This window comes from Antedon bifida, chromosome 8 (genome assembly GCF_963402885.1).
Source record: "Antedon bifida chromosome 8, ecAntBifi1.1, whole genome shotgun sequence".
Taxonomy (NCBI): Eukaryota; Metazoa; Echinodermata; class Crinoidea; order Comatulida; family Antedonidae; genus Antedon; species Antedon bifida.
Window position 1 is genome coordinate 15,420,125 of NC_136233.1, and position 12,395 is coordinate 15,432,519.

Below are 12,395 nucleotides of genomic sequence, written 5' to 3' on the forward strand. Positions count from 1 at the left end.
TACGTGCCTATATGAAGTAATTAATCGTTACGTCATAAATATGCATATTCATGACCGCCATCTTTAGGGAACAAAACTAGTATTAGTTTTACCTGATTATGAATCAGAGGACCGGATAGCTCAGTCGGTAGAGCGTCGTGGAACACGATTATTGTGGTTTCAAACCCCATGCCGGTCTCGGTGGAATAGAGTTAAAGCTATGCGAGCTTCTGTGTTTGGTGTTCACATTTAAACGTCCCCCTTTCCATCACACATCATGAGGCGGTAACATCAAGGCATCTGATGTGTACCCAATGCTGTGAGAGGGCCTTACCGTGCTAGAGGCAAGGGAGCACACCACATCTTTTTTTCTGGCTTACGCAACTGTCGTTTGTCACATAATGCATATTTAAATATTATAATGACGACAAATACAAATAATTGTATTTTCGAACAACTGGGAACACCTAATCGCATTTATCCTCTTATTAATTTTTATATTTTGTAAATCTGCATTTTAATCATTATAGTTTACTGTACTGTGTATTTTACTTTATGTTCTAAACATTTTACTGATTTTATTCTATTTTTATATTAAGTTGACATGAGAAAGGCCAATTTCAAATCTTTTGTCTTGTATCTTGTATCTTATATGAAATAGGGAAAACCCAAAACCTTAAAGACCGAGACAACATTTAGAGGGGGTAAACAATGATGACGTAATAATAGGAGATAAAAAAAAAAGAATAATGGTGGCCGCCGCCTCGCCTAGCTAGGCCTAGCTAGCTTTTAAAAGAAAATACTTATATATCTCTTCAAGTAATTTTAGTGGTCAAAGGACAAAATCAGTCAAAAGAAAAAGTAAATATTAATGCACTAATTTATTTATTTTTTCTCATTTGTCATACTTTGTTACTGATTCGGTGGTTAGAGCTAAGCTTACCTGGAAACACTCAACAGGTACAGTATATTATTTGTAGGGCCCAGGGTTCATACACAATCGTTCCGGTAAGCATTGTGGCTCGGTCGATTCGACCCAGTTACTAAAATAAACGGATTACTTGCAGACTGTTGATTTATCGCCTATCTATTGCTTTTAATGCCTACTTATAATAATAATAAGATGACTATCTGAATGTCAAATAATACTCTAATAATCAATTATAATAGTTAGGCATATATGTGACATGTCATCATTGAATACTACAACTTATAATTTCAGTGCAGTGTGTGTTTGAGTAACTTCTTTCTTTTTAATTTTTCAGGGACATATTTGAATAATTCAACATGTCTGTACCGTGCGAGGATACAAAAGGGTCAGACCCTACACTTAAATTGGAATTTCCAGAAGAAGTTGCTAAGCTTGAGAAGGCACATCAGTGTGCGGAGTGCGACAGAAAGTTCACACGGCGAAGTCACATGATTAGACATCAATTAGTACACACTGGTAGGAAACCATTCAAATGCGGTCATTGTGGGAAAGGGTTTACGCGACGAGAACACATGACACGCCACACGGAGAAGAATCATGAAGGAATTTCATTGTACGAGTGTGATGAGTGTAACTGTAAATTCAGCACCGAACAAGAAATGAAAGGACATGCGAAATCATCACATGTTGGTGATGAAGTGTACCATCATCACTGTGGACAATGCAGTGAAAAGTTTAAGGAGATGAGCGATTTAAAAGTACACACACAGGTTCACGCTGCAGATAAGCCTTTTAAATGCGGAGAATGCGGTAAAGGCTTCAAGCGGCGTAGTCATATGCTACGTCATGAATTTGGTCACTCTGGTTTAAAATCAGCGTTTTGCGAACAATGCGGAAAAGGGTTCAGTCGGCAAGAACATCTTATTCGACACGAGAAAACACACAGTGGTGGAAGTTTCCTGAAATGTGAACAATGTGATAAGAGCTTCCCTGGTCCTGGAAGTCTCAAAGCTCATGTCAAAGTTCATACTGGTGAGCGATCGCATGTTTGTGGAGAATGTGGAATGGGTTTTCTGGGTCGAAGCCATCTTGTTCGTCATGAAAGGATACATACAGGACAAAAACCATACCAATGTGAATTATGCGGCCAGAAATTTAGTCGAAAAGATAAATTGAAGTTACATCAAAAGAAACATAAAGGGGAAATGGCTGCAGTCACTGATGATGTTGGTGAAGTGGGTGTTATATCTGCTGATGAAGTTGGTGTGATATCTGTTGAAAAGATTGTGTCGGATGTCAAACAAGAATCTGATTTAACCACAAACTCTGAATCAGTATCCGATACAAAATCCCAACAACTTGAGTTGAGCACCAACTCTGAATGTCTGTTAGATGGTAACTTCGAATCTGAGTTACCCACCAGCTCGGAATTTGTGTCAGATGGAAAAATCCAACCTGATTTGGCCTCCTCTGAATCTGTACCAGATAGTAGTAACTCCCAGTCTGTTTAATGTCAGTTCCCATTATACTGGGCTAAGTAGTCATTCTCAACGTTTGTCAAAGCCTGGAGCTCTGTCTACACTATCAAACTTTATGTGACCAAAACATGTGATGTGAACAACCATGGAAAACGATGATGTCATATTACTACCACATTTGGGCACATCACACTTTTTTTGTCAAACTAGTTTGATAGTGTAGACGGAGCTTAAGTTGGATATATTTCTCTTAAATATTCTTGTTCTCAGTCTGTTATGTTGAACATTGAATCTACTTAGGGTATGATTGTTCAAGTGCAAAAATTGTGAAAAAAAAATTATCTATAAATGACGTATGATTTTTATTCTTATAAAGATGAATTTTGAATCTTTGATTTTATTCTTAAATAATATAATATAATAAGGTTTTAATAAATTGTATACGTATATTTCTAGGTAAAATTATAATATATAAACTAATTGATTTTTTTTATTGTAAATCCAAAAAAGTTTTTACATCTAAAATGGACTATGCTTGTCATGTGGCTATGGCATCTAGGCTATAGAACTCCACCCACCAAGGGACCAATTTTCACATTTTTATATTTATAGTGATCTTTCGTTTTAATGAAGTTTGACTACTGAGCAAAAATTCTGTAATTATTAGAGCATTCATGGAAAGCAAAAGGTCTTTAATGTGACCACACAAACCATGTGGTTATGGTATGAAGTGCTCACACAATTGCCATAGCCGTACAATATATTATATTACCGTATTACCCTGAATAGAAACTTATATTACTGTACTAAGACAAAGTATTTATGTACACAGTTTAGAACAATTTCATTCCCTAGTTGTACAGTAAATCAAAAAAGTTTGAAGCTGAATAAAAGTTTAAAAAAAGATAAGGTGCTTTTTTTGGAAAATCTTGTTGCAATTTTTAACATTTTCAATAATATCTATGGAATGATATACAATGATATAACAAGGATCAGTATTATAAGATGTAGATTTTCTTAAAGTGGTGTTAATATCTATAACAAAAAAGTTAGTCAATGAAATTTTACTTTAGATTTTTTAACTTTTTTTTATGATAATAGGAATTACGTAGGCCTATAGTATAGTGTAATAAATTTGAATTTATTAAAATTAAATTAAACAAAAAAGATGTACAGTTATAATGTATTTATTAGAAGTATATTCAGAGCGTCATTCTGAAGATGGAGCATTCTCTACGAAGCGCCATTTATGCCTTTATTTACTTCCGAAATAGTACTACGGTAACTGGTTCAGTGGATCAAATTTGGCACCGGTGGAGCACAGTGATATAGAATAGAAATAAGTCCCTAATTTAAAGATGTATTGTCCCTTGAAACACAAAAAAATGAAGGTCAAAATATTCTAAATTTAAATTGGCCATATCAAAGTAATATTAAAGTTATTCACTTTAAGTTGAAAATTCAAGCCAAAAGCAACAAGTTTACGTAATTAACAGGTAAATTAGTTTGATTACATTTCGTCTGGAAAATCATCGCGAGCGAAAGTAAACAAAGATTTCAAACCACGAGTACGCATTATGCATATGCTAATTAGGATTGTTTACAACTCGTCATGGTTGAGAAGGTGTTTTCACACAGATCGTGAGGAAGTTTATGATTATGCATACAGAGTAGCCCAACAAGCGAGTTTTATTATGGGATATGTTTTGATCGAAAACTTTGACTGGAAGTCAAAGTTATTTTTTTAACAAAAAAACGTCTGTATTTCAGTTAAATGATTTTTTTTTTCAACACATTTTTGGTGATAGTTAATAACTATTATGATACTTCAAAATGACCCACCTTTTTTCGAAATCTGTTATTTTTTATTTTTTTGGAATTAGTCAAAGGGACAATACATCTTTAAATATATTTTCGTGTTAATATACTGTGCTCAAGTGGACCCAATTTGGCACAAGTGGAGCACAGACATATAAAATAGAAAGAAGTCACTTCATTTTAATATCTTTTCGTATGTTCAAAAACTGTGCTCAAGTAGACCCAATTTGGTGCTAGTGGAGCACAGTGATTATAAAATAAAAAAAAGTCACTGCATTTTAATATTTTTCGTATGTTAATACACTGTGCTCAAGTGGACCCAATTTGGAGCCAGTGGAGCACAGTGATATAAATAGAAATAAAGTCACTGAATTTTAATATCTTTTTGTATATATTTTTATCGCAGGTGTACGAAACGGTTTGGTATGCCACTTTCCGGGGACAAGCTCTATTGTCCTGGTGAGTCTTACATAGTTTGTTTCATATAATTTCAAATCATGGAAAGTGCCATTTTTTCGGACGGGAACCTATGCAGCTCTATTTTTCAAAATTGTCTTTGCTCAGCCTCAAGCATGGTGGGGTACTGAAGATTCGTATATCATGTTGTTTGAAAAAAAAATAGATGTCATCATTTCCGGTGACCTTGCAGCTCTATTTTAAACAGTTTGGTATGCCGTGCGTTGTTATGCAAATGTGTTTGTGCAGGTGTGTGTTATGGGGAAGATGGTATGTGATGATATGTCATTCGCGGTCAACACGCCACACTGTTAAATTTTTATGTTGTTAATCTTTACATTAGAAGATTGTTCAATTCATGTAAATAAAACATTTCCGGGCGGAAACCTAGCAGCTCCTCTTAGTTTGCAAAAGTAATCTCGAAAAGAACTCCATGTGGAAAAGAAGCCCACCAAGAGTACTAAAAATGAAGGAGCACATGGGCTTTTTTTTTTAGGTTTTGTATGGCAGTCTATTTAATGGAAAATAATGCCATGTAACTTTGTTTCTGATTTTAAAAAAGGTCCACTTGTTTAGGCCTGACATTTACAAACCTCAAAATACCTCTCTTTCAAAATCAAAGAAAAACAATATTTATTTTCAATTAAAAAAAAAAAAAAATTAATATCCGTAGAGGTTCGAACCCAATCTACTAGAGCTGAGAGCACCCAAACCTGAGCATTACCCGTTAGGCCACAAAGAAGTACATGTCTGAACTGCTGATAATAGTCTATCTTTACGTGTATTACGTAATTCATCATTACGGCATAAATATCCAATTAACCTTGTTAAAACCAAAATGATCAGTTAGCTCAGTCGCCTGAGCGTCGTGTTGACAACACGTATGTCGTGGGTTCGATTCCCACGCTGGTCGGTGGAATAGAGTTAAAGGTATGCGACCACTGTGTTTGGGGTTCACAGAATTATACGTCCCCCTTTCCACCACACATCATGAGGCGACAACATCAATGCATCTGGTGATGTGCTGGAAACGACCCCAAAAGGCTGTGGCAGGGCCTTAGTGCTGAGGCAGGGAGAGCACATTTAACATCTTTTTTTATTACATTTTTTTTTTCAACCTGTATTCCATCTCGTAAATTTTATGTTTGCCGCCCTCAATTTTAAAAGAAATTGAATTTATTATTTTCTCCGCAGGTGGTGTACGAAACGGTTTTGGTATGCCGTGCGTTGTTTTGCAATGGTTGTGCAGGTGTAGTGGGAAAGACGGTATTGTTTGTCATTCGCGGTCCACACGCCACACTGTTAAATTTTGATTTTGTTAATCAATGTAACTACATTGGTAGCGACATATCCGATTCATGCAAGATATTGTATTGTAATATGTTATGAATACACGTTTATGGTAGTTGGTGTGTATGTCACACTGTCCCAGAATAAACATCTTTTAAACAGATAGTTTGTCTCCGATGGTTGTAATGGCGAGTGAAAGATGCCGATTTCTAGACAGATTTCGAAGCATACGAAGTCGAGTTTTTAAAGTAGAAACCCCCACCTAAAATGTTGAAGTCGCGCGCGTCTGGATAGTTGAAAATTTAACATATCATAATTATCATAGGTGATTATGTATAGTAATACTATAAGTATAAGTGCAATTCTGGGCTCTATTTTCATTATTAGCTCTGCCCCAACGGTGGGCAGTACTGGAGACGTATTATTTAATTTCATATTTCATTGAATAGGTGCACTTTCCGGGGGCAAGCTCTATTGTCCTGGTGAGTCTTTTATATAGTTTGTTTCATATAATTTCAAATCATGTAGAAAATGGGGGGAGCCTATGCAGCTCTATTTTGAGGTATATTCAGAGCGTCATTCTGACGACTGGAGCATTCTCTACTTCTCTACGGAGCGCCATTTATGCCTTTATTAACTTCAATAATAGAAATAGTACTACGGTAACTGGTCAAGTGGACCCAATTTAGCACCAGGGTAGCACAGTGATATAAAATAGAAATAAAAGTCACTACTTTTAATATCGTTTCGTATATACCCATATCACAAACTGACAAACAGAAACATCTTGGCATTCACATTGATTCAAATTTATCTTTTTCTTTTCATGTAAATAAACTCCGTTCCAAACTGGGCTTTTCCATCTCCATCTTATCGCGTGCTCGGTCATTTAATTAATAAACTCACATCCATACTCCTCTATAACACTATAATCCTCCAACACATTGACTATTGATGTAGTGTTTGAGGAATCAGATCGAATATTGACCGAATACAGACCATTCAAAATAGAGCACTTCGCATTATCCTTAAACCTCATCCTCTCACACCACGAACTAACATTTACAACACCTTATCTTCATACAGTCCAAGATCGCATGCATCCACAACCGGGCTGCCTTGCCTACAGGTCTGTAAATGGTCTTGCTCCGGAATACCTTGCCCTGCGTCTTGCCAGAATTCCAAATCATCGATGTACCCGAAGTGTAAGTGAGAGGAAATTTGTCGTCCCTTTTCCTAAAACTGAAACTTTTAAGAACAGCTTCATCATCTATAGAGCACAACATACCTGAATTTTCTACCCACCAAACTAAGAAATGCGGTAACAATAAACAATTTTAAGTCTGCTCTAAAAAAATATTTAATCCCAAAAGAAAAGACTTTTTGTATAGTATTGTAGGCTATATTTTTGTATTTAAGTACATATATTATATATTTAAATTTTTTGAACATAGCTCATCCGTTTTTTCATATATGTTTTTGACTGTCTGCATATGCTGTTTAGGGTCACTCTCACAAAATAAGGTTTAATAAAAAAATAAAATAGAAATAAAGTCACTAAATTTTAATATCTTTTCGTATGTTAATACAATGTGCTCAAGTGGACCCAATTTGGCCCCAGTGGAGCACAGTGATATAAAATAGAAATAAAGTCACTAAATTCTAATATCTTTTCGTATAAAACACTGTGCTCAAGTGGACACAATTTGGTACCAGGGGAGCAGTGATATAAAAATAGTGAAATAAAGTCACTCAAGTTTCAATCTTTTCGTATGTTAATACACTGTGCTCAAGTGGACCCAATTTGGCGCCAGTAGATTTTTTTTAATGGAAAATAATGAATATTGTTTTTCTTTTATTTTGAAAGAGAGATATTTTGTCAAGTGGAACTTTTTTTAAATCAGAAACAAAGTTGCATGGCATTATTTTCCATTAAATAGACTACCATAAAACCTCGAAAAGAAGCCCATGTGCTCCTTCATTTTTAGTACTCTTGGGTGGGCTTCTTTTCCACATGGAGTTCTTTTCAAAATTACTTTTGCAAACTAAACTGGGGGAACTGCTAACTTCCCGCCCGGAAAATATTTTATTTACATGATTTGAAAAATCTTCTAATGTAAATAATTAACAGCATCAAAATTTAACAGTGTGGCGTGTTGACCGCGAATGACTAACATACCATCTTTACCATAATACACCTGCACAGACTCATTTGCATAACAACGCACGGACATACCAAACTGTTTAAAATAGAGCTATAAGGTACCCGAAAATGACATCTATTATGTTTTCAAACAACATGCATAAGAATCTTCAGTACCCGGCCATGCTTGGGGCTTAGCAAAGACCGTTTTTGAAAAAAAGAGCTGTATACAGTAGGTTCCCGCCCGAAAAAATGGCGTTACATTATTTGAATAAAACAAACTATATAAGACTCACCAGGACAATATATGAGCTTGTCCCCGAAAAGTGCACCTATTCATTGAAATATAGAATTAAATATTAAGTCTCCAGTACTAGCCCATCCATGGTTGAGGCAGAGCAATGAAAATAGAGCCCAGAAATGCACTTACTTATACGTATTACTATACATAGTCACCTATGATAATTATGATAATGTTAAAATTTCAACTATCCAGATGCGACTTCAACATTTTAGGTGGGGTTTTCTACTTTAAAAACTTGACTTCGTATATGCCTACGGCCTAGCCCGGCGGCGGAATTAGTCTAAGCTTCGAAATTGGTCTGGAAATCGGCATCTTTGCAAATGTTCTATATTTGATCTTATTTCACTCTCCATTAACCCTATGCAAAAACTATCGGAGACTATCTGTTTTAGTAAAACATGTTTATTCTGGGACGGTGCGGCCATACACACCAACTACTATGAAGAATCGGACATTTCGCTACCAATGTTGCAACATTGATTAACAAAATCAAAATTTAACAGTGGGGCGCGTTAACCGCGAATGACCAACAATATCATCTTCTCCATTACACCTGCACAAACTCATTTGCATAACAACGCAGGGCTTACCAAACTGTTTAAAATAGCTACAAGGTCCCCAGAAATGACACCTATAGTATTTTGAAACATGATATATAAGAGTCTTCACTACCCCACCATGATTGGGGCTGAGTAAAGACAATTTTGAAAAAAATATTTATTGAAATATGAAATTCAATATTAAGTCTCCAGTTAAGCTCACCATGGTTGGGGCAGAGCCAAGAATGAAAGCTTAGTCCCCGGAAATTATGAAACGAAATATAAAAGTCTTCAGGACCAGCCATACAATGGTGATTGTTTCCCAAGTGTGAGACATGCAATGCACGCGGCCGTGACGGTAATTCAACAAAACAAAATTATGAAATACAAACAGAGCTAGCAAACAAAAGCCTACATTTTAATATTTCTATAATTTAGAAAACAATTAGAATTATCATATCACCTTTGATAATTATAATGTTAAATTTCAACTATCCAGATGCGAATTTTAGGTTGGGTTTTAAAAAACTCGACTTCATAATTATGCTTAAATTTCGAAGATCTGCTTAAAACATATTTATTTATATATTCTACCATAAACTTTTATTCACAACATAATAGTAGGCCTACAATACAATATCTTGCATGAAACGGATATTTAAAAGTACACTATAATGTGTAACGGTAGAATTACAATTCTAATGTAAAAGATTAACAAAATAAAAATTGAACAGTGTTGTGTGTTGATCGCGAATGACTAACAATACCATCTTTCCTACAGCACATGTGCACACTCATTTGCATAACAAACGCACGGCATACCAAACTACGATGAGATAAATTAATTCTCTTCTAAACACGTAACGAAGATAATTAATTCCCTTTTTTTTACATTAAAATAAATTGAGGGCGCTAAACATAAAATTTAAACCATCAAAGCAGTTTGCGAGAGCCAAAAAAAAAAGATGGTAAATGTGCTCTCCCTGCCTCAGCACTAAGGCCCTGCCACAGCCTTTTGGGGTCGTTTCCACCACATCACCAGATGCATTGATGTTGTCGCCTCATGATGTGTGGTGGAAAGGGGGACGTATAATTCTGTGAACCCCAAACACAGTGGCCGCATGCCTTTAACTCTATTCCACCGACCAGCGTGGGAATCGAACCCACGACATACGTGTTGTTAACACGACGCTCAGACGACTGAGCTAACTGATCATTTTGGTTTTAGCAAGCTTAATAGGATATTTATGACGTAATGATCAATTACGTAATACACGTATAAATAGACTATTATCAGCTTTTCAGTCATGTACTTGGTGGCGTAACGGGTAATGCTCAGTTTTGAGTGCTATCGGCTGGGGTTCAAACCTCGACGGATATTTTTTTTTTTTTTTTAATATTGGTTTTTTTTTTAATAGAGATATGTGACACTGTATTGTCAAACATGTATGGTACCATACCGGTAGGTATTCAAATATGCTTAATACGAAAAGATATTAACATTCAGTGACTTATTTCTATTTTATATCACTGTGCTCCCCTGGCTCCAAATTGGGTCCACTTGAGCACAGTGTGTATTAACATACGGAAAGAAAATAAAATTCAGTGACTTATTTCTATTTTATATCACTAAACTAAAGGAGGGGAGTTTCTAGATTCCCGCCCGGAAAATTGTGCCTTTACATGATTAGAATTTCTAATAAAGATTAACAAAATCAAAATTTATCTTTTAAATTAAATTTTGTGGCGTGTTCACCGCGTAGGACCAACAATACCATCTTCTCCATTACACCTGCACAAACTCATTTGCATAACAACGCAGGGCTTACCAAACTGTTTAAAATAGCTACAAGGTCCCCAGAAATGACACCTATAGTATTTTGAAACATGATATATAAGAGTCTTCACTACCCCACCATGATTGGGGCTGAGTAAAGACAATTTTGAAAAAAATATTTATTGAAATATGAAATTCAATATTAAGTCTCCAGTTAAGCTCACCATGGTTGGGGCAGAGCCAAGAATGAAAGCTTAGTCCCCGGAAATTATGAAACGAAATATAAAAGTCTTCAGGACCAGCCATACAATGGTGATTGTTTCCCAAGTGTGAGACATGCAATGCACGCGGCCGTGACGGTAATTCAACAAAACAAAATTATGAAATACAAACAGAGCTAGCAAACAAAAGCCTACATTTTAATATTTCTATAATTTAGAAAACAATTAGAATTATCATATCACCTTTGATAATTATAATGTTAAATTTCAACTATCCAGATGCGAATTTTAGGTTGGGTTTTAAAAAACTCGACTTCATAATTATGCTTAAATTTCGAAGATCTGCTTAAAACATATTTATTTATATATTCTACCATAAACTTTTATTCACAACATATTAGTAGGCCTACAATACAATATCTTGCATGAAACGGATATTTAAAAGTACACTATAATGTGTAACGGTAGAATTACAATTCTAATGTAAAAGATTAACAAAATAAAAATTGAACAGTGTTGTGTGTTGATCGCGAATGACTAACAATACCGTCTTTCCTACAGCACATGTGCACACTCATTTGCATAACAAACGCACGGCATACCAAACTACGATGAGATAAAATTAATTCTCTTCTAAACACGTAACGAAGAGAATTAATTCTAATTTATATCACTGTGCTCCACTGGCTCCAAGTTGGGTCCACTTGAGCACAGTGTATTAAAATACGAAAGATATTAACATTCAGTGACTTATTTCTATTTTATATCACTGTGCTCCACTGACGTCAAATTGGGTACACTTGAGTACAGTGTATTAAAATACGAAAAGATATTAAAATTCAGTGACTTATTTCTATGTTATATCAATGTGCTTCCCTGGTACCAAATTGGGTCCACTTGAGCACAGTGTATTAAAATACGAAAAGATATTAAAATTCAGTGACTTATTTCTATGTTATATCACTGTGCTCCACTGATGCCAAATTGGGTCCACTTGAGCACAGTGTATTAAAATACGAAAAGATATTAACATTCAGTGACTTATTTCTATTTTATATCAATGTGCTTCCCTGGTACCAAATTGGGTCCACTTGAGCACAGTGTATTAAAATACGAAAAGATATTAAAATTCCGTGACTTATTTCTATTAGTATCACTGTGCTCCCCTGGCTCTAAATTGGGTCCACTTGAGCACAGTGTATTACATACGAAAAGATATTAAAATTTGTGACTTATTTCTATTTTATATCATCACTGTATGTGCTCCACTGGTGCTAAATTTGGTCCACTGAACCAGAGTTACCGTAGTACTATTTCTATTTCGGAAGTAAATAAAGGCATATATGGCGCTCCGTAGAAGTAGAGTATGCTCGATCGCCGAAATGACGCTCTGAATATACCTCCTATTTTCTTAAAATTGTCTTTGCTCACCCCCAGAGGGCGCCAGAGCATTACATGA

The 12,395-nt window shown here is 35.4% G+C and overlaps 1 protein-coding gene across 3 annotated transcripts; it reads left to right on the plus strand.

The window, feature by feature from the left end:
- The first annotated feature begins 725 nt into the window (after positions 1 to 725).
- Positions 726 to 3,434, plus strand: LOC144850919 (uncharacterized). Of its 3 annotated transcripts, none has more exons than XR_013614134.1 (3): positions 726 to 840; positions 1,245 to 2,622; positions 2,689 to 3,433. XR_013614134.1 is itself a non-coding variant. In XM_078708434.1 (2 exons), the coding sequence occupies exon 2, from the start codon at positions 1,267 to 1,269 to the stop codon at positions 2,419 to 2,421; it is 1,155 nt and encodes a 384-aa protein (XP_078564560.1). In that variant the 5' UTR covers positions 738 to 939; positions 1,245 to 1,266; the 3' UTR covers positions 2,422 to 3,434. The 3 variants fall into 3 exon arrangements, 1 of the variants encoding a protein (XP_078564560.1); XR_013614133.1 differs by having other exon boundaries at positions 738 to 939; XM_078708434.1 differs by having other exon boundaries at positions 738 to 939; positions 1,245 to 3,434.
- Positions 3,435 to 12,395: the final 8,961 nt, after the last annotated feature.